Source organism: Pyrus communis, chromosome 5 (genome assembly GCF_963583255.1).
Source record: "Pyrus communis chromosome 5, drPyrComm1.1, whole genome shotgun sequence".
Taxonomy (NCBI): domain Eukaryota; kingdom Viridiplantae; phylum Streptophyta; class Magnoliopsida; order Rosales; family Rosaceae; genus Pyrus; species Pyrus communis.
In genome coordinates this window covers 10,048,777-10,073,131 of record NC_084807.1, presented here as the reverse complement: position 1 = coordinate 10,073,131, position 24,355 = coordinate 10,048,777, and the positions used below count along the sequence as shown (strand labels likewise).

The window sequence follows — 24,355 nt, the reverse complement described above, 5'->3', positions numbered from 1 at the left end:
TGTGACGAAACCACCAACTGTTTTTGTTTTTTTTTTTTTTTAAATTAATAAATTTGAATTGTGGGAAATTAATTTTTTATGATTGCTCCATCTTGTTCATAGATGGAGGAATGTATCACATTGGTTTGTCCGATGGCTAGGATTTTTATGGTGACAAATTATTTGGGGATTTTATTTTGCGAGTAAATGAGTGAGACATTGGTAACATTTTATTTTAACAGGAAAGGAGAATGTGAGCAATTGAGTTTATAAATGATATGATCAAAGATATAGTAGAGCTTGTCCTTGTTTGGTAAAAAAACAAAAGCATGGTATGGTATGGTATAGCATGGTATGGTATGAAATGGAGGTTGGTGAAAAGCCAATGATTGTGGTTGTGTGAATATTGGTGGGGCGGTTGTTGGAGAGTAAGGAAGATGAAAGAGTTTGGTGAGGAGGGAGAGACATCAGACCAGATGGTGTTTTCAGATCAATCACAAACAAACATGATATTTTACTTTTTTTACAAAGTAAACTTAACTTTGCGATGAATTAGTAATAATATGATTCAAATTCTCTTTTGACGAGAATCGAATATAACCTCTTACTTACAGATGAATAGAAATAGTACTTGATCGTAGTATTAAGTAGCCAACCATAACTTCTTATTTTTTTAATTTTTTATTTCCTTTGAGTTGAATATTTGCCTTTCAAAATTCAATGCCCCCCCTCCCCCCCCTCCCCCCCCTCCCTCCACGGTTCAAAATTTGCAACTCTTACGTTATCTTATGTTTGACAATGCTAACTTTTTCTTATATTATAATCTTATCTTTTTATTTCAAAATATATAATGTCAGCACATGATGTAGCGACATTGAATAGGAGGTGAAGAACAATAACCCATATTTTCTTATAAAAAATAAAATATTAAGCAGCACTTCGCCGTTGCTACTGCTACTCTACACACGTGGTCATTGTATTTAAACAAAAATAATTAATTCAGTTAAAAAAATATAATTAATTACTTTTATTTCACTTATGTTACTTAGTATTAGTACCGTCTTATTTTTCTTTACTTATAAATAACAAGTCTTAAATTCGAATCTGAATACGGCAGGATGGATACCAAAATTTGTGGAAATGTTTCTAGTCTATATTTAAACTAGAGCCTCTGAACTGGAACTCTTTCTTTATTGGAATCACCCAAAATTTGGTCATGCCATTTAAAAAATTTATGAAGGTGCACATCCCATCCCAGCCTTTGAAGCTTGTAAGGGGCAACTCTTCCAACGCCTTGTGGCACTCTCCATGCTACAAGCAAAGCTTCAACCTGCAAGGGGTCATTCAAGTTTCTTCCATGAGAGCTTGGATATTCAGGAGGTCAAGTGACCCCTCTTGTTCCTCCGTGTATCCGCCACCGACTTCCCCAGTTTTTTACTTGTCTCTTTCTAGAGCATGGGCATAACTCTAGTAGTTTGTAACACTCGGGATCTTGTGTTCAAGCAATAACTACCGACAACCCTCACAAAGTTGTTTTGACACGCTGAGAACCGTTGGCCAACTGTTGATACGTTGTGAGACATTTACATCAACGGGTTATTGTCATTGACGTACTTACCGTAAATATTGAGATTTGGCAGTACCATAAAAACGTAACGATCTAATATAAATAAAACTTCACTACATAGCGGCTATGTTTTCCGCCAAATAGTCAAGGCACTGCAAAGTATACGGTGGTCTGGGCGAAAAATCTGCCTCATCACCGGATGTATACAACCAGTACTCAGGAACCTTCCGCGTTTGGGGGCCATACTGATGTTTTTGTACAAAAAGGTGATCCAGAGAAAAACAGATGAAATAGTACCCTTTCCCCCCCCCCTCTCTTATCTCATCTCTAATAACTGTCGGAATAAATAAAGTAATGACCATTTACTCAAAGAAGAAAGAAAAACACAAACGGATGAACAAACCTCGTCCAATTTGAAATCTCACATTAATTTGATCCGCTTATGGTTTGAAGCAGAGTTCCTAATTCCTTCACTGGTCACAGAAAATGGAGCTGATGCTGATCGGAGAGAGGGTGACTTGTCTAGGTACGCATTTCGTTCATCACCATTCCAATGCAATATGACTCGATTGGTGCAACAATGCGACCAGCTATCACCTAGACAGTATAATGAAACAACAAACTCTCATGAACTTTCGGGGATGCAAAGTGACAACGGAAACTAGTGAAACAAAAAGCTCTGTGGGACTTTTCACAGATGCAAAGTGTTGACGAAAACTAATAATCGACCATTCAAACAGAGTGTTGAAATTCGAGGTGGGAACTAACTGAGAATATAACTTACCGAGTGCAAGACTTAATTGGAATGAGCCTTCTACATACTTTGTGGTTGCTTGATTGAATATGACAACCTACCACATAAAACAAGAGGCAAAAGATTGGAGCCTGACAAGAACAATTAAATTAAATAAAACAAGAATACCAGAGGTTTATTAAGAAGAAAATAATTACGATGGCCCCAAGAAGTACGACCCGAAGAGCACAGTAATATATGATATACATGGCCACAACAGTATTTATATATATTTGTGTTGCAGATTTCACATATCACACAAGCCGTTGACTGCATAATAAGGTTTATGTCAATGACATTGATGGGCATTAAACACCCATATCACACACACAGAGACTATAGCAATCAAATGAGTAGCTCAGTCACTAATTCAGAATAACATATTAGCAAGTTATATATACCTACGAAACACAAGACATACCAATGTCAATATATCAACCATGCTCTGGTTGCTGATAGTAGATCTATCCAAGATCTTCCTAAGTCCTAACAAACTTGTCAAGTGATATTGACACATTTCACAGAAGCTGTTTTATCACAGAAAGAGAAATTAAATATTGAAATTTTACGTCCCTTCCCTTGCATTCAAATTGAGTAAACTAGTCTAGAATTATTTTCAAGAACGAAAACTAATGCTTACTGCCAGGTTATATTTCTTTGCAAGGTTCATCAACTTTAAGGCCATTCCACCAAGTAACCGAGTCCTGAGACCTAAGTCCTCAAAATCTTGGCGGAAGTGAAAAGTAACACTATCAACAATCACAATCTTAACCTGAAAAATATTCGGAAGAAAATTAGTACTTCCAGGGATGACAAATATACAATGCATACAATCATAACAAATGGACACCAGTCAAAAAGATAATATAAAACGAAGCATGACATAAAAGTATTCACAAGAAGCCTAATTAACTCATCAATAAAAAGAACACACACACACACACAAATGCTCATACAAACAAAGGAACTTCCTCGCGTACATGATTCTCTAAGATGTATTAACGCACAATCTAAATCAATATAGTAATGCTGTACCTACATCTTTATGCTCCAAGATGAATTTGTCTAAGTAATTTATCAGGGCAATTTGCTCTGTATAAGTGCAGATGCGGAAATAAAATATGTTGTCCAAGATATCAGTCGGCTGAATATCAACTTGGCAAACTCGATTTTTCTTCTTCAAAAGCTCAGTATAATTTGACATTTCCACAATGGAAGCTTTAGCAATTTGTAGCGCCCTTTCCACCATAAAGCTGCCTTCTGTATCTAAGTATCATACAAGCACCATATTCTAAACACCCGATGCAACTGGAAATTGTTGTCAAACACAGAATAAAGACAGCAAAAAGTTGACACTGACCGACATATACTGCCTTTCCACCTAGGCCACCCAAATCAACTGGAATTTGCACATTCACGGCAAGTTGAATCCTAGAAAGCAAAGTATGCATTCAATTACCTTGAAAACTAATGAAATGAACAGAAATGAAAAATTAGAGTAAAGAAAGAATGTACCCCATCTGTGTTTTACCGATTCCCGGTAGCCCACCTATTTATTTCAAAAAAAAAAAGAAAATACAATAAATCAGTTCCAGGCCAAATAAAAGTTCGCTCCAGTTTGTTGCTCACTGCTCATAGATATGGAATGCAGACAAAAGCATACAAATGGACATCCGTATCGTATGCATTACACCAAAATAGGGTAAGAAAATAGCAAACCAATTTCAGTAACTTCTTTGCAATTAATTCCCCCACCAAGGATGTTATCTAGATCAGAAGAAGACGTAGTGATGCGTGGAAATGACTGCTCTTCATGGAGCATTTCCCAAGCAGTTTGTGCACCTAAAAGGGACAGAACAAAGTTGCTTTGTGAACTTCAGTTTTTAAAATATACAAAAATGGTGGCATAAGATTTATGTTCAAGTAAATGTTCCAAAACTAAAATAGAAACCAAAAGTTGTACTGTAAATATTAATGATTGAAGTTGCAGAAACAAACACAGACAAATCCAAAAGCACAAAATAGTTACATGAAGACTAAAGTCACGGTGATTATTGCTGCACTCGTGATCTAAAAAATATATAACAAAAATGGAGAAGAAATGACAAGTAATCAAAGTATTATATGACTCAGTGATGGTATGCTAGAAGGAAACCAGTAATTGTCAGACCTGTCTTAAATAAGGTTACTGTATGGAAGTAGAAGTTAAATCAATTTCATGGCTAAAACAGCTATCAACCATAGGTGACAAAATAACATTTAGCTGACAGATTTAACAAGTGCATGTCTTGTGCAATGTATCATACATTGCCCGCATGGGAATCATACAGGAAGAACCATATGATCGCCCAAAACAATGGTGCTTAAGGCATTGGTTACAGAGAAAGATAGTGTCTCCACCTCCAACTTCTTAGCTGCAGTTAATGATACCAGTTAAGTCAATTTATTGGCTCTTGTGAGCTTCCTACCGAAGCCATGAGGCCAGTAAAGGAGACCAAAAGGATAAAGACATTCCACTTAACTTTGGAACCAAAAAACACACACACACAAAAAAAAAAAAAAAAAAAAAAAACTGAAAAGCTTGTTTATGGAGAAGTTAGTATATAGCATTTTATATGACATGTTATATTTGTCAAACTGTCAATTTGGATGAAGGATTAGACAAATCTTTGTTTAATTGTATAATTGTATATTCCCGCTTAACAATCTTGAAAGAGAACATTTAACACGTTTGTCTAGGTGAAAGGAACAATTACCATTGACAATAACATTACTCTTATCTGGTTTGTCCAACCCACAATCGAGCGATGCAGCCTTCAGGATTTCAAGAGCTTCACTCTCTGGAATTTTCAGATCTGTTCAACAAGAAAGAATGCTAGAAAACTTCAACCATCACATCTCAAAACTTAATCAAAAAAACAAAAAGGGCCAAAAAAAATATATATGACATACTGCTTATTAGAAAAGTAACACAAAATCCATTGTCAAACTAAGCTTTATAACGCAATCATAGAGAAAAATCTTCAAAACTACATTGTTAAATGCGGTGACATCCAGAACCAATTCAACCCATATACAACAACAACAACAAAGCCTTATCCCACTAAGTGGAGTCGGCTATATGACATCAATCCTAGAACGTCATTGCGCTCAGTTGTAGGATTTAGAACCATCTGCACTGTTTCATAAGAACCTTTGAACTCCTACTGGTTCATTCCATATAACAACAAAGAATATCCCTTTCAAAATGGAAACTCGAAAGTATCGAGAAACTTTTCAAAGTGCAGGGTAATTAAGCGGGTACTCCACATGCCATGTGCAGTGGCGGATGGACTAAGGTGCAAGGGGGGCCAGCTGACCCCTGAACTCCTGCCCACGGATAACTTGGGTGCTGCCCCTTTGAAGATATTGAAGTTGGTTTCATACATGCCCTCCAACAGTTTGATAAAATACTGAAAGAAAAGTGCTCTTCTTATAATACTTTTTAAAATATTACTTGACCAAAACGACATCATTTTAGGCCAAGATAGTTTAATAAAATAAAATAAAACCAACAGCCGAAATAAATAAAAAAATAGTAATCATGTGAAATGCTAATTACATTGCTTTGGTTTGTTCGGTTGTTACTGTTTCAGTTGAGAGTCTTTTCTGTCATAAATATTGTGAAGAGTCCATTGCGTAACCGAATGGGAAATCAATGGTCGAGTGATAACATGATGGTTTATATTGAGAGCAATGTTTTTTTCTTTCTTTGATAATGAAGCTATAATGGAACGTTTTCAAAATATTGGAACTTGTCAAGGACTATTATAATTTGTAACTTGTATTGTTATTGGTTCCATAAGTTATGATATGATTATAGAACTATGATTTAAATTTTACGGTTATTATGTCTCTAAGAAATGTTTGTGAACATTTACATGTGATCCAAATATTTTTTCTTACATCCGCCGCTGGCCGTGTAATAGAAAAATATATCATCTCCTCAACTTATAGTATGACATGCGGAGAGCGGTACTTGGAAAAATCTCTAGAAAGTATGAAGCAGTATTGCGCTAAGAACTCAAAGAGTAATTTCGTCGAACACTCGGCGGGCACTATCGATCTGACGCAAACCCAACTGAAAAAATTACGGAAATTTTACAGCGGAGAGAGGGATTACCTCGAGCAAGGTCGGAGTGGGAGAGAGACGAGAGGGAAGCAAAAGTGGTGTAGCCTGCTGTTATCAGTTTGCCTCTCAGAGATGCTGAGATTGGTAACCTTCCCACTTCCATTCTGTAAACGTAGAAACAGAGGTACGGAGGTTTTCAAAGTAGAGAAACGCTATTCGCTCTATGAATACGCGCCTGCAAGTTGGTAAAGTTACACAAAGGCCACTACAATTTAATTTCGAATTTTGTGAATATAATTCTTGGCTAATTTATTCTCTAAGATTATAGTTGAGTTGATGGAGTAATCTGGAGTCTTATGTCAAATTTTGTATTTATTTTCAAATGTTATTTTATTATTTAAATAGAGTTTTAAATGATTGTTATTAAAAAAATGTTGAAATAAAATTTTATTGGTTAAAATATTAGTGGAACGTGGAACTCACTATTAAAATGAATTAAAAATAAATTTGACATTAGGAAATTTTTTTGAAATATCATATGAACTTGTACACAATTTTCAATTTGTCATATAAATTAAAATTTTAAGCAATGTGTCATACCAACTTTTCGAAATCATTAATTTGTCATCTTATCCTAACTCTGTTAAGTTTTTCATCTAATATAAGTCATGTGTAACATGTGTCTCGCACATGACTTGTGTTTAGGGTTATTTGGGTCATTCTAACACTTCATTTCCCTTTTATTAAGTTGTATTCGACAAAAAACTTTAAGGTTTCTAAAGCCACAGAAGGGGCTGCTGTGACAGCCCGTCCCAAATTATTCGTACCGTAGGTGTGAAATGATGTTTTTGCCCCTAGTGGTTATTTACCATTTGTGTGGTTGTTTTGTTGTTTGGCCGGTTGCATCTGGACCACACATTCACCTCATCCCCATCATCTTCTCCCGTGTCTCTCTCTCTATTTCGAACCTCTTTCTCTCTTCTTCTTTTTTCTTCGTACGGACAAGACCCAAAAACTGTGAAAACGTTGCAGATCGAGGTGGAAAATTATACCTTTGTGTTTGTGAGGACCATACGAGTTCAACCATACCAATTTCAGGTAAGGAATCATTCGATTTCACGTCGAACTAAGAATCCCCGATTTGGTCACTGTTCATGCACACATGAAATGTTGTTTTTCAGGGAATTTGAAGCTTTTAGGAAGCTTAGTGAGGTCCTTAGGAAGCTCGGGGTGGTTCGTTGGAAGGATTTGGACGTCGGGATCGTGAGTTGCAAGTTTGGCCGATTTTTCTCGAATTTCTCCGGCATGATCCCGTGATCTTTGAGGTTTCAAACATGTATAATGTTGTTCTACTCATCTCCAGCTTTCCATTGGTGCAAATTTTATAGAAATTGGTGAAGAAACGAGTGAGAAGTGAGAAACGAAGATTTGAAAAATTCCCAATTTTCCGGCGACCGGCGATTCACCGGAGAAGAAGATGGAATATTCCGTCAGTTTGGACGGAATATTCTGACGCCGTCAGTTAGTTTTAACGGAATCTATTAGGGTTTAACGGAATATTTCTGACGGCGTTAACTGACGCTGTCAGTGTGCCTAGCACGTGGCCGCGCGTGGGGGGCGCGTAGGGCCGTGCCCTCGCAGGCATGTGGAGCTTCGAAAAATTATTTTAAAAATATGGGGATGTTCGTGAGATTGAGTAGATCACGTTGGTGTATTCACACACTCCATTTGAGCATTGTATGAGAAGTTATTACCTAGTTTTGGTTATGTGCTTTAAATTGACGTTTTTATAGTTGTTTCGCATATAAGTGAGACCTATCCTGAGGACGAGCGTAGTCACTCGAGACAAGGGGGTTACGACCCTTCCACATATCAGTGAGTGGGCTTTTGGTTTTCCGTATATACCTATATACTTGTGGTTTTTCCCAGAAAATGAAATGGAATGTTTATATGTTTTAAATGTCATGCATATCGTTTGCCTATTTATTTATGCATTAGTAGTTGCACATATGTATGTTTGGTGTTGCGGACACACAGGTAAGTGCCAGGTAAGTTTATGGTTATGACTGAAAATTAGTGGTTATGTGAAATGCATAGAGAGCTCATAACTTGCACCCTCGGTGTTAGTGCTCCCGCCCAGAGTAGGCACAGTCCTTCACGTGATGTTCACCTCCCGCACCACACGCTCATCTTGGATCCAAGTTAGGTGCACAGTCCTGTCGTACAGACCACTATAGGTGTTTCCGACTCGTAGGTGACTAGTGATTATTCGCCCAGTCTTCACGTGATCGTTGCACTTGAGCGTATTTATTTACACCCAGTCCTGTCGTATAGACCACTTTAGGTGGTTCCGACTTGTGTGCAGGTATAGTTAGTGAGTTGGGGATTTGAGCTCTAGATTCAGCCGTACAGGTCACGTTAGTTGACTCCGGATGACATGTTATTTGCATTGATTGACATTACCTGGGTTACTTACATTTTATGTGGAGGCATTTGACATGGCATATTTCTGAGCATGTTTTCGATATATGTGTATATTCTATTTTCTGGGAAACTATACATGTTTTACGGCGAAGGGTTAGAACTTTTGATAATGAAATGATTTTGAAAAGCTTTGTTTTTGCCCACTCACACTTTCTGGTTTGGTTTGCTTTTTTGGTGGCTTACGAGGAATCCATGGCGTATCTGATAGATTTTCACCAGTGTAGGACCACCCTTGGGTGTGTTTAGTTAGTGTTTGTTCCTTTGGATTGCACTAGGCTTTTGGTGCTCTGAATATTGTTTGTCACACTTACACTTGCACTTGTATGTTAATTACTCTGTTTTGTAGTTTGGTTTTTATTTATTCGTACTTTTGTTATTATCTTTTGCTTTCGCACTGTTCACATGGTTACGTCACCCTCACGTGATGGCCAGCACGTCCTGATTTCGGTCGGGGTGTGTCAGCTACTTTGTACTAAGGAAAAGTAAAAAACTTGTGAAAAGATGCTAAAATGACTAAAATAATCTTGAACACAAATCATGTGTGAGGCACATGATTTATATTGGATGGAAAATATAACTGTGTTAAGGTCAGATGACAAATTAATAATTTCGAAAAGTTGATATGACAAATTGCTTAAAATTTTAATTTATATAACAATTGAAAAATGCATATAAGTTCACATGATATTTCAAAAAGTTTCCTTTGACATTAATATCAAATTTGACTCCAAATTACAAGGTCTTCAGATCCAATCAACAACTAACACTTTGGTTGGAGAAACTTTTGATGTCAAATATACACAGTGACATTCCACCTAGGATTTTGACATCTCATTTGGAGATGCTTTAACCCTGTAAAGATGTTTTTGTAATTAAAAAATGGTAAGAAAAGGGTACTCTATGGATGATAAAAAGGCAATAAAAAAATCTGTCAATTGAACATGATTTTTTGTTTTACTAAAGTGACAATAAATAGACACTAAAATAGACACTTAAATGTTTATTCTCTATCAAATGCATTAGAATATGTGATACGGTATGATAGCGATATATATATATATATATATTGTGGTAAGTTGATCGTCATGAAAATGGGGTGGATGGTAGCGGTACCATTGATGGTGATACAATGGGAGTATGATTCTCTCTCTTCCGATACATGATAGTCAGAGGAGGTGAATATACTTCATTAGAGTTTGAGAAGTTTTGTGAGGATGTTGGTATTGAAAAAAAAAAAATTAACTATGGCTTACGCCCAAAAAAAAAATGGCATTGTTGAGAGGAAGAATCGTACTATTGTAGAAATGGCAAGAACCATGCTTTATGAAAAGAGATTACCTATCAAATTCTGGGGTGAAGCAGTGCGCATAGTTGTCTATCTCTTAAATAGGTGTCCTACCAAGGCTTTGGAGAATAAAACTTCCTTTGAAGAGTTCAGTGGAAGGAAACCAGGAGTAAAACATCTCAAAATGTTTGGTTTTGTATGCTTTACTCATATTCCAACTCAACAGAGGCAAAAGTTAGATGAAACAGGCCAAAAGGTTGTGTTTGTTGGGTATGAGACAAGAGAGAAGGGCTACAGAGTTTTGGATCTAAAGAGTAACAAGATCATTGTCTCTAGAAGTGATATCTTTGATGAATGAGCAATGTTAAATTGGAAAATCATGGAGATAGTCCACATTTCTATGCCTTGGTCAAATACAAATGAAGGTGTGAGTATCACTGAGATTGGAAATGGCTCAAGTGAAGGATCATCTTCTTGTGTCATTGAGTTGTGTCCAAGCACATATGTTGATAATGGTGTTGAAATTGGTACTAGGCGGAATATCCTGCAAATAAAAGTTTAACTTTGCACAGTAGACTAGTCAAATGAACTAGTCAACTAGTTACAAGTTAATCAGTGATATAAAGAACAGTTGCAAGAACAAATCCTAACTGACCAATACGTACAACTAATCAGAGTCTGCCCAAATTAGTTTCACAATAATAATTCCTAAACTTGAACCTATATACATATCAGTTCATTATGTAAACAACATTGACAAAGCAATTATGAATCAAAGTATGCTGGATTGACTAGTCAAACTCATTAGTCAACCAAGTACTGATTCCGTTAGTTAATCAAATGTAAATCTAAGAATCAAACTTAGTTCACTACAAGTTAACCTAGTAAATAACAATTCAGTTCATTGCTCATAGTATGAATGTAAACTAACGTATATCAAGGAACAACTCATAGGATGCATGAAACATATGCAAATAAGTAAGATATGTGGACAAGTTTAAGAGACAAGAAACGCAAGAAATTTTTGGCCAAAAAAACCCACATCTGGGTTAAAAAATCGGGGACTCTCCACAAAGCATCCACACAGGCTCAAATCCTAGATCCTAATCTACGAAGGAGTTTATACCTTTGTGCAACCTTGCCTTACATGAGATTGACTCCTTTGGTCTTCATGAAGTGGCAGCTTCTCTTAAGCTCATCACCTTGTAGCACCGAAATGGTGTCGCCTGTAGTCTTCACAAGATGGCAGCTTCTCTTGAACTCTTTACCTTGTGGCACCGAGAACACCACCAACGAATACAAATGATATGATGATAATGATCAAATCAAATATGGATCCAACGAACGACAATTTCTCCAGTCAAACAGGAACTAACGAGAATCCAAAAAGGGGTCAGTTTAAAAATTTGAAACTTAAAGAACTTGACCACAAAATTAAAACAAAACCGTGAAGAACAATGCAACCCTATTATTCAATGATTGGGTGCTTAATGCATGAACATAGTTTTGTGGCTAGAGTTTTAATAAAGAACACAGGAGGTAGCTCAAAACTAAAAACCACTATTTTAAAAATCCCCACCTAACGTCGTTGAGGCCTCGCCTAGGTGTTAGGCGGTTGGCCACCACCTTGATTAATGTCTAGGCGTTTGAAAATTAAGAAATGATGCTTAGACCTACTGAGGCGCCCACCTAAACTACCTAGGCACCCTCTTAGCTTGCCCATACCCGCCTAGACACCTGCCTAGGTTGTGACTCACTTAGATAGAAAATAGATAACTTTCATTTTGCATTTTATTTTTTTAATAAATTGTAAGAGACTATTTGAACACTTAAAGGAACACACATTATATACTTGGTCCCCATGTTTTCATTATGTTCTAATAGCTCATAATATATATGTCATTCGACTTTGTAATTTATGATGAAATCATATATATATATATATATTTTAAGTATAAATAGATACACAAAATTTAATATATTTAATTAAATCCGCTTAGATCCCGCCTAGGCACTAGACCCCAACCCACCTCCCGACTAGCACCTAGCGTCTTTTAGAACCTTGCTAAAAACACTATTTTTAGAAAATCTAAACTTCCTAGCCAAAACAAATGAGCATATAAAAAGATTTAAACAAGCAATTTCAAAGATAGATTTACTAATATTCATGAAGAACATTATCCAGAAAAATGCTTGATGGGGTTTGAGATGGAGATGAAAAACAATATCTCTCTATAAAGTTAATCTCACTCAACCAAAAAACAAAAGAAACGTATATAACCCGAATAATGGAAAATGTTTGTTTCAGCAGCCAAAGACACAAAGGACACTTGTCAAATGTAGAAGCAATCTAGCAATCTGAGTAGACCAATGATGGAAACTCAGTTTCATATAAAAAGTTTTAGTCACTTATGTGGGCTGTCTTAAATTGCGTGCTCAGCTAGCTGGACATCAACGAGAACTTATGACGAGACAGGGTCACTAGTTAGAGTGAACTCAAGTTTATGCATGAATGCACATGAATGAACAAACCTTTTGTGATGATGATTGTCCTTAACCTATGCCCTTGTGCAAAATCCAACAAGATAAATCCATAAGAGAGTTGTAAATTCAAAGACTACCTAAGAGCATGTGTGGTATCATTTACAACTTTTGACAAGGAAAACCAAACAAATAAATCTAGACTTCACAGGTGCTGATGCCCATAATTTTGTAACTAGCCCTGTGAATCATGGTTGTGGAATTCAAATCATTGAGGCATATGACTATACAACAAAGAAATGGAGAAACTTGAATGAAGTGTTTGCTCAATGTAAACTGAATGTGATTGATCCTGTAAATTACAATGAAGTTGCTCAAGATCATGCTTGGAAGAAAGCCATGGAGGATGAGATACCGATGATTGAAAAAAATGGTACTTGGGAGTTGGTTAACATACCAAGTGACAAACCCATTGTCGGTGTGAAATGGATTTTCAAGACTAAATTGAATTTGGATGGATCAATACAGAAACACAAGGCAAGATTAGTTGCCAAATGCTACACTCAGAAGCCTAGAGTTGAGTTTAATGAGACTTTTGCACTTGTGACTAGATTAGACAGTAAAAGAACTCTCATTACATTGGCAGGACATAAGGGAATGAGAATGTTTCAACTAGATGTTAAGTCTGCTTTCTTGAATGGTGTTCTAGAAGAAGAGGCGTACATTGATCAACTTGATGATTTTATTGTCAAAAATGAAGAGCATAAGGTATACAAACAAAAGAAAGCCTTATATGAGTTGAAACAATCTCCTAGAGCTTGGTATGGAAATATTGATACTTATCTGTTGCAGTATGGTTTTGAGAAGAGTCTTAGTGAAGCTACTCTATATGTGAAGCATGAAGAAGGATAAGGAACACTCATTGTTTCCATATATGACGATGACATTGCCTACACAAGAAGTTGTGCTGAAATGATTCAAGAATATAAGTGTGACATGATGAATAAGTATGAGATGACTGATTTAGGTTTGCTACATCACTTCCTTGGAATTGGGGTTATTCAACAAGAAGGGAGCATATTCATTCACCAGAAGAAATATGCATTAAGCTTACTTAAGGTTTAGATTGAAAAATTGCAAATTTGTGTCAATTCCTTTAACTCCTACTGACAAGTTTAGGAAAGAAGATGCAATGAGCCTATAGATGAAGAATTATACAGGAAAACTGTTGGCCTCTTATACTTGATTGCAACAAGGCCTAGCATTATGTGCTTAGCTTGTGTACTTGCAAGATTTATGCACAGTCCCTCAACCAAGCATCTTGGTATTGCCAAAAGGATTATGAGATATATGCAAAGCACTATTGACTATGGAATGAAATACAAGAAGGGAAATGCAGCTTTACTCATAGGTTTTTATGACATTGATTAGAGTGGAGATGAGGATGATATGAAATCCACTTCTGGTTATGCTTTTAGTTTTGGCAGTAGTGCATTTTCCTGGGCTTTTGTGAAGCAGCAAAGTGTTACTCTCTCAACAACAGAAGTTGAATATATGAATGCCTCCGAGGCCACAACTCATGCTATTTGGTTGAGATTTGTGCTATATGACTTTGGTGAAGAACAAATTGAGGCTACTTCCTTGATGTGTGATAATACTTCTGCTATTGTTATGCCAAAGAACCTATTTTCCACCAGAGGCCTAAGTACATTAAAAGGAAGTTTCATTTTATCAAAGATGCAATTCATGAGGGAATCATTGATCTGCAATACTGCAAAAGTGATGAGCAGCTTGCTGATATTTTCACTAAACCATTGGCTAAAGACATGTTCTATAACTTGAAAGACAAGTTAGGAATGATCTCAGTTAAGACCTTAGAAGGGAGTGTTGGTTAATTAAGGTCTAAATTGTTCTTATTTAATTTCATTAAGCTGTTAGTCCATGTGGTAACAAGTTGTTAGGAATCAATGGCTGAGATTAGCCCAAAGTTACTTAGGCTCAGATGTGAGCAAGTGGCAAGATCTTATATGATTTTATAATGAAGGGTGGGATGAGCTCATTAGCTCTCCTAAATTCTCTCATTGCCTAACATCTCTTTTGGTATTGTTGTGATGAATGAATTAATGCATACAACACGCAGAGCAACATGTTGGCTCTCTGTGAGAATTAATCCCAAGTTCCTTACATCACCATTTTCATTCTCTGAGCTCTATTTTCTTCTTCCAAAATTGTTGCAATCTTATTAAACTTTTATAGATTCTAACAATCAAGAATCAATAGTTGTGCTTTAATTCAAATCTTATTACAGTAGTTCCATAAGTTGTGTGGTCAGGATCTGTAAGTAGAAGTTTCATCTCGCAAATGGGAATAATATAGTATTTACCAAGGTTCTAAAAAACGTTAGGCACTAGTCGGATGGCGGGAGTCTAGGCGAACTAGGTGAATTTAAAATAAATGTTAAATAATATGTCTTTATAAAAAAAAAAAAAAAAAAAAAAAAAAAAGAGTATATATGTAATGAGAGTTTAAAAATAAAAGGTATATAATAAAAAGTAACCAAACAGTTTACATAAACATAAAATTAAGAAATGTTATTATTTATATCCTATTACTATTATTATATAATACTAGCAGATGAGCACACATCCTGTGTGTGTGAACAATTTCATTTTGTTTTTTGTTTTTTTATTAAGGAGTGTGATTAGCTTTTAAAATTTAAAAAAAGAGTATGAGACAATGATGATGTGACAGTTTCTTTTAATATGGACATATTTTTTCTTACTATAGCATTAAATAAGAAAAATAGGGATATGATTGTCATTTTCTCAAGAGGTTCATAATTATTGTTTTGTTTCTTATGTGAACATGGTGTATCAAAAGAGGATAAATAAGAAAAATAGGGATATGATTGTCATTTTCTTAAAAGGTTGACAACGAGAGTTTTCTTAATAATAGTATAGATAAAAATGAAAGTGACCTACGCGAATTAATCTCCACTGCTAGTTTTAGGGTAATTTAATATAATAAGTACAAATCATAAAGTTGGTGAACAGCAAAAGGGTTCATACTTCTACTTGGTGAGCAAGAGCGCGGCGACCGCCCCCTCCTCCGTTGTATTTATTGGAATTTATTATGAGTTGTGTTTTTATTGGAATGATTGTATATTTTTTTTATCTCGACAGTACTCTCTATCTCGATCTAATTTTAATTTTAGCCCATATGCGCACACACAATCACAATTTGGCTTTTAAATGTAAATTATCGTTTTTAATATTTGTATTTTTGGATATTGAAAATTGTATTTTGTTTGGATTAATCCTAGCCAGGTACCATTTGGGTTTTTTAAATTTATTTACTAATTTAATTTTGGCTTTTAAGTTTGGATTTTGGTTTTTAATATTTCTATTTTTGTACAAATTTGATGTAATTTATGAAATTGATGCTTTTTCGAGGGGAGTTTGATGATTTCTGATTGAATGAAAGTTGTGTGGTTCAGAAGATGATAGAAGCTTTAAATTTTCTAAGATTACGTTCTTTTAAAGGAAATTTATCGGTGTATATGTGAAAAAGGTTTTATATTTTTTTGGGCTTATGTCTTTACAGTTATTGTTCGTGGGGGTTTTAAGCTCCTTTTTCTTGACGGTATGAAGTTGTATTTTTGGTGTTCTTATATTATGTGCATCATTTTTGTTTATATGCCAGTGAACTGATGAGCTTTATGTCTTTTGTGGTAAATCATGATTTGTTGTGGTTAATGTTCATGCAAATTGCATCACAGATTAACAATGTGGTTTACACTTGCTACCTTTGCATCCTTTGCATTGTTTTTGTGTGTTACGTTCTTTCTTTTGGTTACGAAGAAATGAAATTGTATGTGGTCCGTGGTCATTCTATGTGATGTCGTGTTCTCCCTGTTTGTGCACATGTTTTTGGATAATATATATTTTTATATTTATAGAATCCAATGCTTGATATGCAGTTAGGTTGAAGAGCATGTTTTTCTGTCTTAGAACAAAGCATAGAATGATAAACTTGTGTGCTGTTCAGTTTTGTTAACTCATTTCTGTTCGTTTTGGTGCCGAGGTTTAAACCTTAAATCCTGGTATTTTTGTTTTTATTTTCGTAAAATGTGTGCTTTTCTTTTCGATTCTTTGCATGTGGATGTGGTCTAAAGATTAAACTTCCAGAGATTATTTGTCGCGTGGGGGTGGCATTGTGGCTTGGTGACACTGCAATTCCATTTGGGATTTGTTATTTACGGAATTATGATGCTTTTTAAGATTTGGAAAACGGCGGATGGCCCGTTTTCACCTCCAACGCTTGGGCCCGCGTGGGCGTTCAAATGACGGTTCTGCTCATCTGGGCTTTGAATCCTACTGGCTTCATTTAGAACGTGGCCCAACAGTTTTGGAATTTGATTTTTCACAAGAATTAGGGGTGGGTGGGTTTTACACTTTTGTGTTTGGTGAGGGTTTCTGTTACATAGAGAGGGAGGGAGGGAGGGGGGGAGTGTTTCTCAACAGTTTTAACGATGATGGAAGCTTTTCAATAAGACCACAAAAACTTATATGGTTGTGAATCTAAAGTGGCTTTGAGTTTCGGTCCTAAACCCTAAAGAGCACATCAGGCATTTGTTTTGCTTTTTTAATTATAGTCATGCGATTATTTGGACGCACTTCAATATGTCTCTCTTTATCTGTTTTTCCTTTTGATTCTCTTTTATGTTTAATGAATGTTCTTAAAAAGGTTGCTTTTCAAGCTTTACATATTTTTCTCATGTCCTCTGTTGTGCATTTCTACGTATATATTGTTGTTGATGTTGTAGTCTATTTGTTATTCAGAGCAAATAAAATGCTGAAAGAAATTGATTTAAGTGAACAAATATCCGAGGAGGAGTTTTGGTAAAAAAAATTAAGGAGATTGGTTAGAGATCAAAAGAAGAACAACTTTGAGGAACTAAACTTAAATTTTCAAACATTGCTCCAAGACTAGGCACATCAATTGCATCCAAAATAGAGAAAACAAGAATGAGTTTACATGTTTTTGGTAAAGGTGTCAATCGAAACAAATTGATTGTTCACACAATATGCTTGCCTCCAAATCCTAATAAGTGGCTAGGTGAAAGAGACTTTGGAGTCATAAATCCTTTTCCTATCTGCTTAAACCCTCCCTTTCGCTCTCAAGTATCAAGGAACAAGTGAGAAATTAATTTATAGGAAGAAGATAGGTGTGTGAATCATATATTTGTATGTTGGCTAGTGTTCTAGTGTGGGACTTTTATCATCCGTTGTATATGTGCAGATGGTGTCGTTCTAAAAATGTGTAAACAAAGTTATGGTCAATCAGTTCAAACCTTTTTATTATACAGCATGCTACATGTTATGCAATCACTTGTTAAACTATTTAATTTGTTCTATTATTTATATTACATGTCACTTACTTTGATGCAATGTTGTTCTCCTACTAACCCAAAAAAAAAAAAAAAAAAAACTACCGCTCTTCTTTAAGATATGATTTGAATCATAAGACAATTTTTTTTATCCTACCGCAACGCACGGACATCAATTCTTCTAGTGTAGTCTAAAAATGTAGATGCAAAGTCCAGTGAATTAGTAAAAAGACCTAATGTGGGATAGGTGTATATTTTCTTACCTGAAATAAGCAAGCCCACTAAAGGAAATTGCAACTCTCTTTCCGTTAACCTAGATCAAGAAAAGGAAATTTAGTGTATGCACTAGAGCAACTCCCATCAATATTTTAAGTGCATATAACAAGCACATACTTTATGCCCCTAAAATGAGAGAGGGAGAGAGTTTGTACATCCCAGTTTCCATTGCATGGTTAGTCAAAATTTCTGTAACAAGAGTATGTGATACACACCAATGATTGGTATGTTATAGCAGTAAGAATGTGAAGGTAAAAGAGTCTTACATTGGTGAAAGAGAAACAGAAACTTTGCAAGGGCTTATAAGAATTGGGTGACTCCTCGTATTGCCAATTGATTTATGGTGGAACCTCAATTTTTTTTCAACAGCTACTAGCAATTTCATGAGCTTTTCGCACACCAACTGCATCACAATTGAATGAAAAATTAGTGCTAATATATACTCTGAGGAATATGGAAGAATTCAAATCTGGTCATTTCAAGGCATTATAAAGACAATGTGACCCATTTCCAGTTTTGAAAGGAAAATCGATGAGCAAAAGAAAAATTACTTTTACTACTTTCCTAGAACCTAAGCCTTGACAATTCCATATAGTTCTCCTGATTAAGGTGCAGCAGTGAGGAGAAGACTTCGAGTTCTTTCTAGTAAAGTTCATCATCTCTTTCATCATGTCAAGCTCACAAGGTTAGTTTATTCACTGTGTCTGAATGGTATGAGACTAACTCTATGTCCTGCTAGAGTTAATATTGTAAAAGCTAGGATTATGACAAGTGTCATTAGATTAGTTGCTATGTTATAAGGTAGTTAGTATTTGTGTAAAGCTATAAATACAAGATGTTGTAATTATTACAATTCATTCAATCAAGAAGTTGAAATTCGGTATAACAAACTTTCCCTCTATAAACTCTCTCTCTACATTGTTGACTTCCTCTGCAAGCTTCATACAAAAGTTATCATGTCCCTTCTTGAAATATTATTGCTGAAAATGAATTATCATCTACATATGGCAGCTATATGCTTAATACTTTTATTTACCCCTTTTTATGTTTTCGGGATGGGTAATGCTCTAGAGACCAAATTTTTAAACCAAATTTTGTAAACCAAAACCAAATGATGTGGATATTGATGATCGGATTATTACTTTAGTGTTGACTAACGTGCTTATTTCTTATTGGTGACACATCATTTGGTTTGCCAATTTGATTTAAAAATTTGGTCTCCCTAGCATTATCCTTTTGGGATATGTAAATATGAGATTTTCTTTAGTGCCAGACATGTAATTGGGAATCCTATTTACTTTTCTCTCTTTGTATGGCAGAGCTCACTCTCTAAAACATGTTAAAAATGTAAATTTTCATTTTCCGGCCAAGATGGGTATTTTATATCCCAGCCATTGGAGTTTTTGAGTGAACTAAAAAAGTAAAATGTCAATTTCAAGGCATTATGTATTTTCCAATAGAAATGCTCTTAATACTCCAAAATGTATTACAAGAACACTATCAATGAAATAGACGCACTATAAAACTACTAAAACACTAGAAATGCACTTTAAAGAACCCAACAAGGTCCCATATGTAAATTCACTCATATTTATTGCATTAATATTTAAGTTCCTCTACTATTTGTAGTGCATCTCTAACAATTATTTTCCTAACTATTTGTAGTCCCCTTCAGAAGTTCTAGAAATCTGGATTCCTAGTATAACATATGCAACTCCCATATCTTTCATATCAAACTTACTAGCCAACATTCTTTTGGTACATTTAATTATCTCATGATTACTACCAATAATTAGCATATCATCGATATATAGACACACAATGACATATCCATCTTGTGTGCTTTTAGTGTAAACACATTTGTCACGCTCATTTATTTTAAATCCATTTGCAGTGTCAAACTTATGGTGCCATGCTTAGGTGCTTGCTTTAAACCATAAAGTGATTTAACAAGTCTACATACCTTTTTCTCTCGGCCATGCACTATGAAACCTTCAGGTTGTTCCATATAAATTTCCTCGTCTAAATTACCATTTAGAAAAGCAGTCTTGACATCCATTTGATGAATCTCAAGATTATGAATTGCTGCTATAGCAATCAACATACGGATGGATGTTATCCTCGTGAATGGCGAATATGTATCAGCATAGTCTAATCCTTCTCTTTGCTTATAACATTTGGCAACAAGTATTGCCTTGTATTTGTCAATAGATCCATTTGTTTTCATCTTCCTTTTGAAAATCTATTTATAACCCAAAGGTTTGTTTCCAGGAGGAAGATCCACCAATTCCTATGTATGATTTTGCATGATGGATTCAATTTCAGCATTAATAGCCTCTTTCCATAATGGAGCTTCTGGAGAAGATATAGCTTCCTTATATGTTTGAGGCTCATTTTCTAATAAGTAAGAAAATCATGTCCAAAAGACGTTGATGTCTTAACCCTCTTACTACGTCATGGTTCAATTTCTTGTACATCTTCTCTGTCTACAAAATTATCATTACTTTCCTTATGACTACTATTAAAGTCATCATAAGTTCTTTTCAAAGAACTTTGTTCTTGTGCAATTTTCCATGGAAATACATTTTCAAAGAATGCGGCATTCCTTAATTCAATAATTGTGGAAATACATTTTCAAAGAATGCACCACTATTTATGGCATAACCAATGACACAATCAATGGTTTTAGTTCTTATTTTAATCTTTTTAGGATCAGGGACCGTTGGCTTAGCGAGACACCCCCAAACTTTGAGAAATTTATAAGAAGGCTTTCTACCTTTCCATAATTCATAAGGTGTCTTATCTAACTTTTTGTGAAGTAATTTATTGAGAATGTGGTTTGCAGAAAGCAATGCTTCTCCCCACAAATTCTATGCTGCCCCATAACTTATCAACATAGCATTCATCATTTCTTTCAATGTACAGTTTTTGCGTTCAACAACTCCGTTTTGTTGGGGTGACTAACGAGCAGTGGTTTGGTGAATAATCCCATGTTGAGTATTCAGAAAAGGGTGCAACATATTCACCTCCCATCGCTTCTTATCACCTTTATCTTTTTGCTAAGTTGATTCTCAACTTCTTTCTTATAATTTGTGAAGCTTTTAAGGCTTCATCTTTGCTTCTTAGCAAATACACATAGTAATATCTTTTGCAATTGTCTATGAAAGTCCCGCAATTCAACTTGAGGGTTACTAGTCAAGGTCAAATAAAATATTTCTTACCTCCTCTTTTTTGCACAAACTTTAAATCATAGATATCACTATGAATTAATCCTAAGGGTTCCATACTTCTTTCAACAGAGTGAAAATGATGCTTTAGTTGACTTTGCTTCCACACAAGTTTCACATTTATGACTTATATCAATATGAAACTTAGGTAATATGTCCATGTTAATTAGCCTACATATAGTATCATAATTTACATGTCCTAACCTCCTATGCCATATATTTGGCGATTCCGCAATATAAGCAGAAAAATTAACTTTATTGATAATTTTGGGTACAACAGTCATTACATTCATTTTGAAGGGCCATCATTGAGATATCCTCTCCCAACATACATTCCACTCTTTGTGAGTACAAATTTATCAGCCTCAAACACCAAACAAAAACCATTCTTGCTTAATAATGGTCCGGAGGCTAAATTCTTTCTGATGTCAGGCACATGAAGCACATCGTTAAGAGTAAGCTCCTTTCCAGAAGTCATCTTTAGAATTACCTTTCCTAGGCCTTGAACCTTGGATGTAGAAGAATTCCCCATGAACAGTTGCTCTCCATGAGTAACTTCTTGATAGGTGGTAAACATTTTCCTATTTGAGCAGATGTAGTGAGTAGCCCTAGTGTCAACCCACCCTTCCTTAGTGTTTCCCACCATGTTAACTTCAGATACCATGGCCACGAGATTTATGTCAAAGATCTCATTGGACAGCCTCTCTTCCTCGGTAATGTGTACTTCGTTACTCTTTTTTTTTTTTAATTGTCTTGGCCTTTGCGGTTTCGACATTCGCTAGCACAATGTTTAGTCTTGTTGCAAACAAAGCACTTGCCTCTGAACTTCTTAGAATTCTCTTGGCTTGAACCTTCACCAAAGTGCTTCCTCTTTTTGTTATTCTTTGACCCCCTTCCACAATGTGTGCCTTGGCTTGCATAGGTTGGCTGTTAGATTTCTTTTTAGAGCCACGATTATTCTCCTCAATCCTTAATCTTATGATTAAATCCTCAAGTCCCATCTCTTTGTGCTTAGCTTGAGATAGCTTTTGAAATCTTTCCAAGTAGGAGGCAATTTTTCTATCAATGCAGCTACTTGAAATGTCTCACTTAGAGACATCCCTTCAACAAGTATTTCATAAAAAAAAAAAAGGTGTGGCTCTTGGACTTGATTGATAACCTTCTTGGAGTCTGTTATTTTGTAGTCAAGAAATTGGCTGACCATGAATTTCTCCATGCCGGCATCTTTAATCTTATATTTCTTGTCAAGAGAGTTCCATAAGACTTTTGCATTTTTAATTGGACTATACACATTGTATAGTGCATTATCTAATGCATTGAGAATGTAATTCTTGCAAAGAAAATCAGAATTGTTCCACACATCTACTGCAACCACTTCTTCTGAGATAGTTCCAAACATTGGCGCATCCTCAGTCAGAAACTTTGCCAAATTCAAAGTGGTGAGGTAAAATAACATTTTCTGTTGCCACCTGTTAAAGTCTGTCCCATTGAACTTCTCAGGCTTCTCACCATGATTGGTGGAAGTTGGGATCCCCACGGGCACAACACTACCAACTGACGTGCTACCCAGTTTGCTAGAAGAATTACTAGTATCATCCATTTTCCCTTAAGAGAGAAAGATCACACAATTTCTTAACACCGTGACCCACAAGATTATTTAAAAAAATTTGGCGTAATAAAATATAACAATTTAACAAAGGATCTTGTCTTAAGTTGTTGGAAATAACTTGGAAAAACAGTTATATAATTTATTATAAACTATTAAACAATACATACACAATAAAATCTCTACAAATGCAAGAAGAACAAGGGATAGAAGAACCTTAAGAGATCGAGGCTAGAATTTGATTCTATAGCCTCAATATAAGATTGTCCCTCACTGGTGCTTAAGGTTTGTGTTGGCAAATGTCTCCTAGGACACATCAATCTTTCTCTTTGCGGAAGTAGCACTCCAATCCACAAGGAACAACGAACCAAAAGTGTTTAAACTTTCTCTTTCTCAGATACTAAAACTACTCTATTTCTATTTGATTTCTGTGTGCAAAACTATATCTAAAATGCTTGACTTGGTAGTCTATTTATAGGCATTGATATGCCTTCTTTTCAAAGGATGCGTCTGTTTCCAAAAGACAAAGGATGCAACCTTTTGTTCAACAGTCATATCCCAACCTTGTGAAAAAGCTGGAAGAAACCTTTCAGGAATTCAAGTGGTTCAAACAAAGGAGGTGTCTGATACAACACATGTATCAATGCCTTTTGTTTAACTGATGTGTCTATCCAAATAGGCAATTATATTCTTGTCTAAATTCAAACAAGATTAACCGGTCAAGATCATTCCATGACCACTTTCATGACAAAATAAAATTAAAAGGAACAGTTGCACATACCACCAAGGCAGTTCAAGACTAACCCAGTTTTTCACTTTAATTTTCATTCACTTGAATATTTAATATTTAAATATTAATAATACTAATGTCCATATATTAAATTTCTAACATCAATACCCAAGTCTTCCAAGAAGGTGAGGGTATCGAAAGCTGCGGTTTTAGCAAAGAGAGCATCAAGGTCGTCAAGGAGCTCTTTCTCTCATGACAGTTCATACTCCATCTGGTTGGGAAAGGAAAGTAGTGATAGATAGGGCTTAGAAATCTGGAAACTAGAGAGTAGTACTGTAGTGGTTTACAAAAGGTTGTGGCGTTGGTCGATACCTCTAGCTAAATGGGCTACGTATGTATGCATAAACTTTCTTTTTCTAGCCTCACA

General features: G+C 35.5%; 2 protein-coding genes across 3 annotated transcripts; both read right to left on the bottom strand.

Annotated features, from left to right (window-relative positions):
• Positions 1 to 1,156: 1,156 nt before the first annotated feature.
• LOC137735359 (DNA repair protein RAD51 homolog 3) lies at positions 1,157 to 6,673 on the bottom strand. 2 transcript variants are annotated; one of them, XM_068474781.1, is made up of 10 exons: positions 6,502 to 6,673; positions 5,096 to 5,194; positions 4,059 to 4,181; positions 3,855 to 3,888; positions 3,700 to 3,770; positions 3,379 to 3,605; positions 2,980 to 3,111; positions 2,331 to 2,397; positions 1,972 to 2,143; positions 1,157 to 1,309 (listed from the first exon to the last, which is right to left on the bottom strand). In XM_068474781.1, exons 1-10 carry the CDS (start codon positions 6,611 to 6,613, stop codon positions 1,291 to 1,293), a joined length of 1,056 nt encoding a protein of 351 aa, XP_068330882.1. In that variant the 5' UTR covers positions 6,614 to 6,673; the 3' UTR covers positions 1,157 to 1,290. The 2 variants fall into 2 exon arrangements, with proteins under 2 accessions (XP_068330882.1, XP_068330884.1); XM_068474783.1 differs by lacking the exon at positions 1,157 to 1,309 and having other exon boundaries at positions 1,642 to 2,143.
• Positions 6,674 to 21,881: 15,208 nt separating this feature from the next.
• Positions 21,882 to 23,192, bottom strand: LOC137734271 (uncharacterized). Its single transcript, XM_068473565.1, has 2 exons — positions 22,752 to 23,192; positions 21,882 to 22,370 (listed from the first exon to the last, which is right to left on the bottom strand). The coding sequence occupies exons 1-2, from the start codon at positions 23,190 to 23,192 to the stop codon at positions 21,882 to 21,884; spliced, it is 930 nt and encodes a 309-aa protein (XP_068329666.1).
• Between the last annotated feature and the right edge of the window lie 1,163 nt (positions 23,193 to 24,355).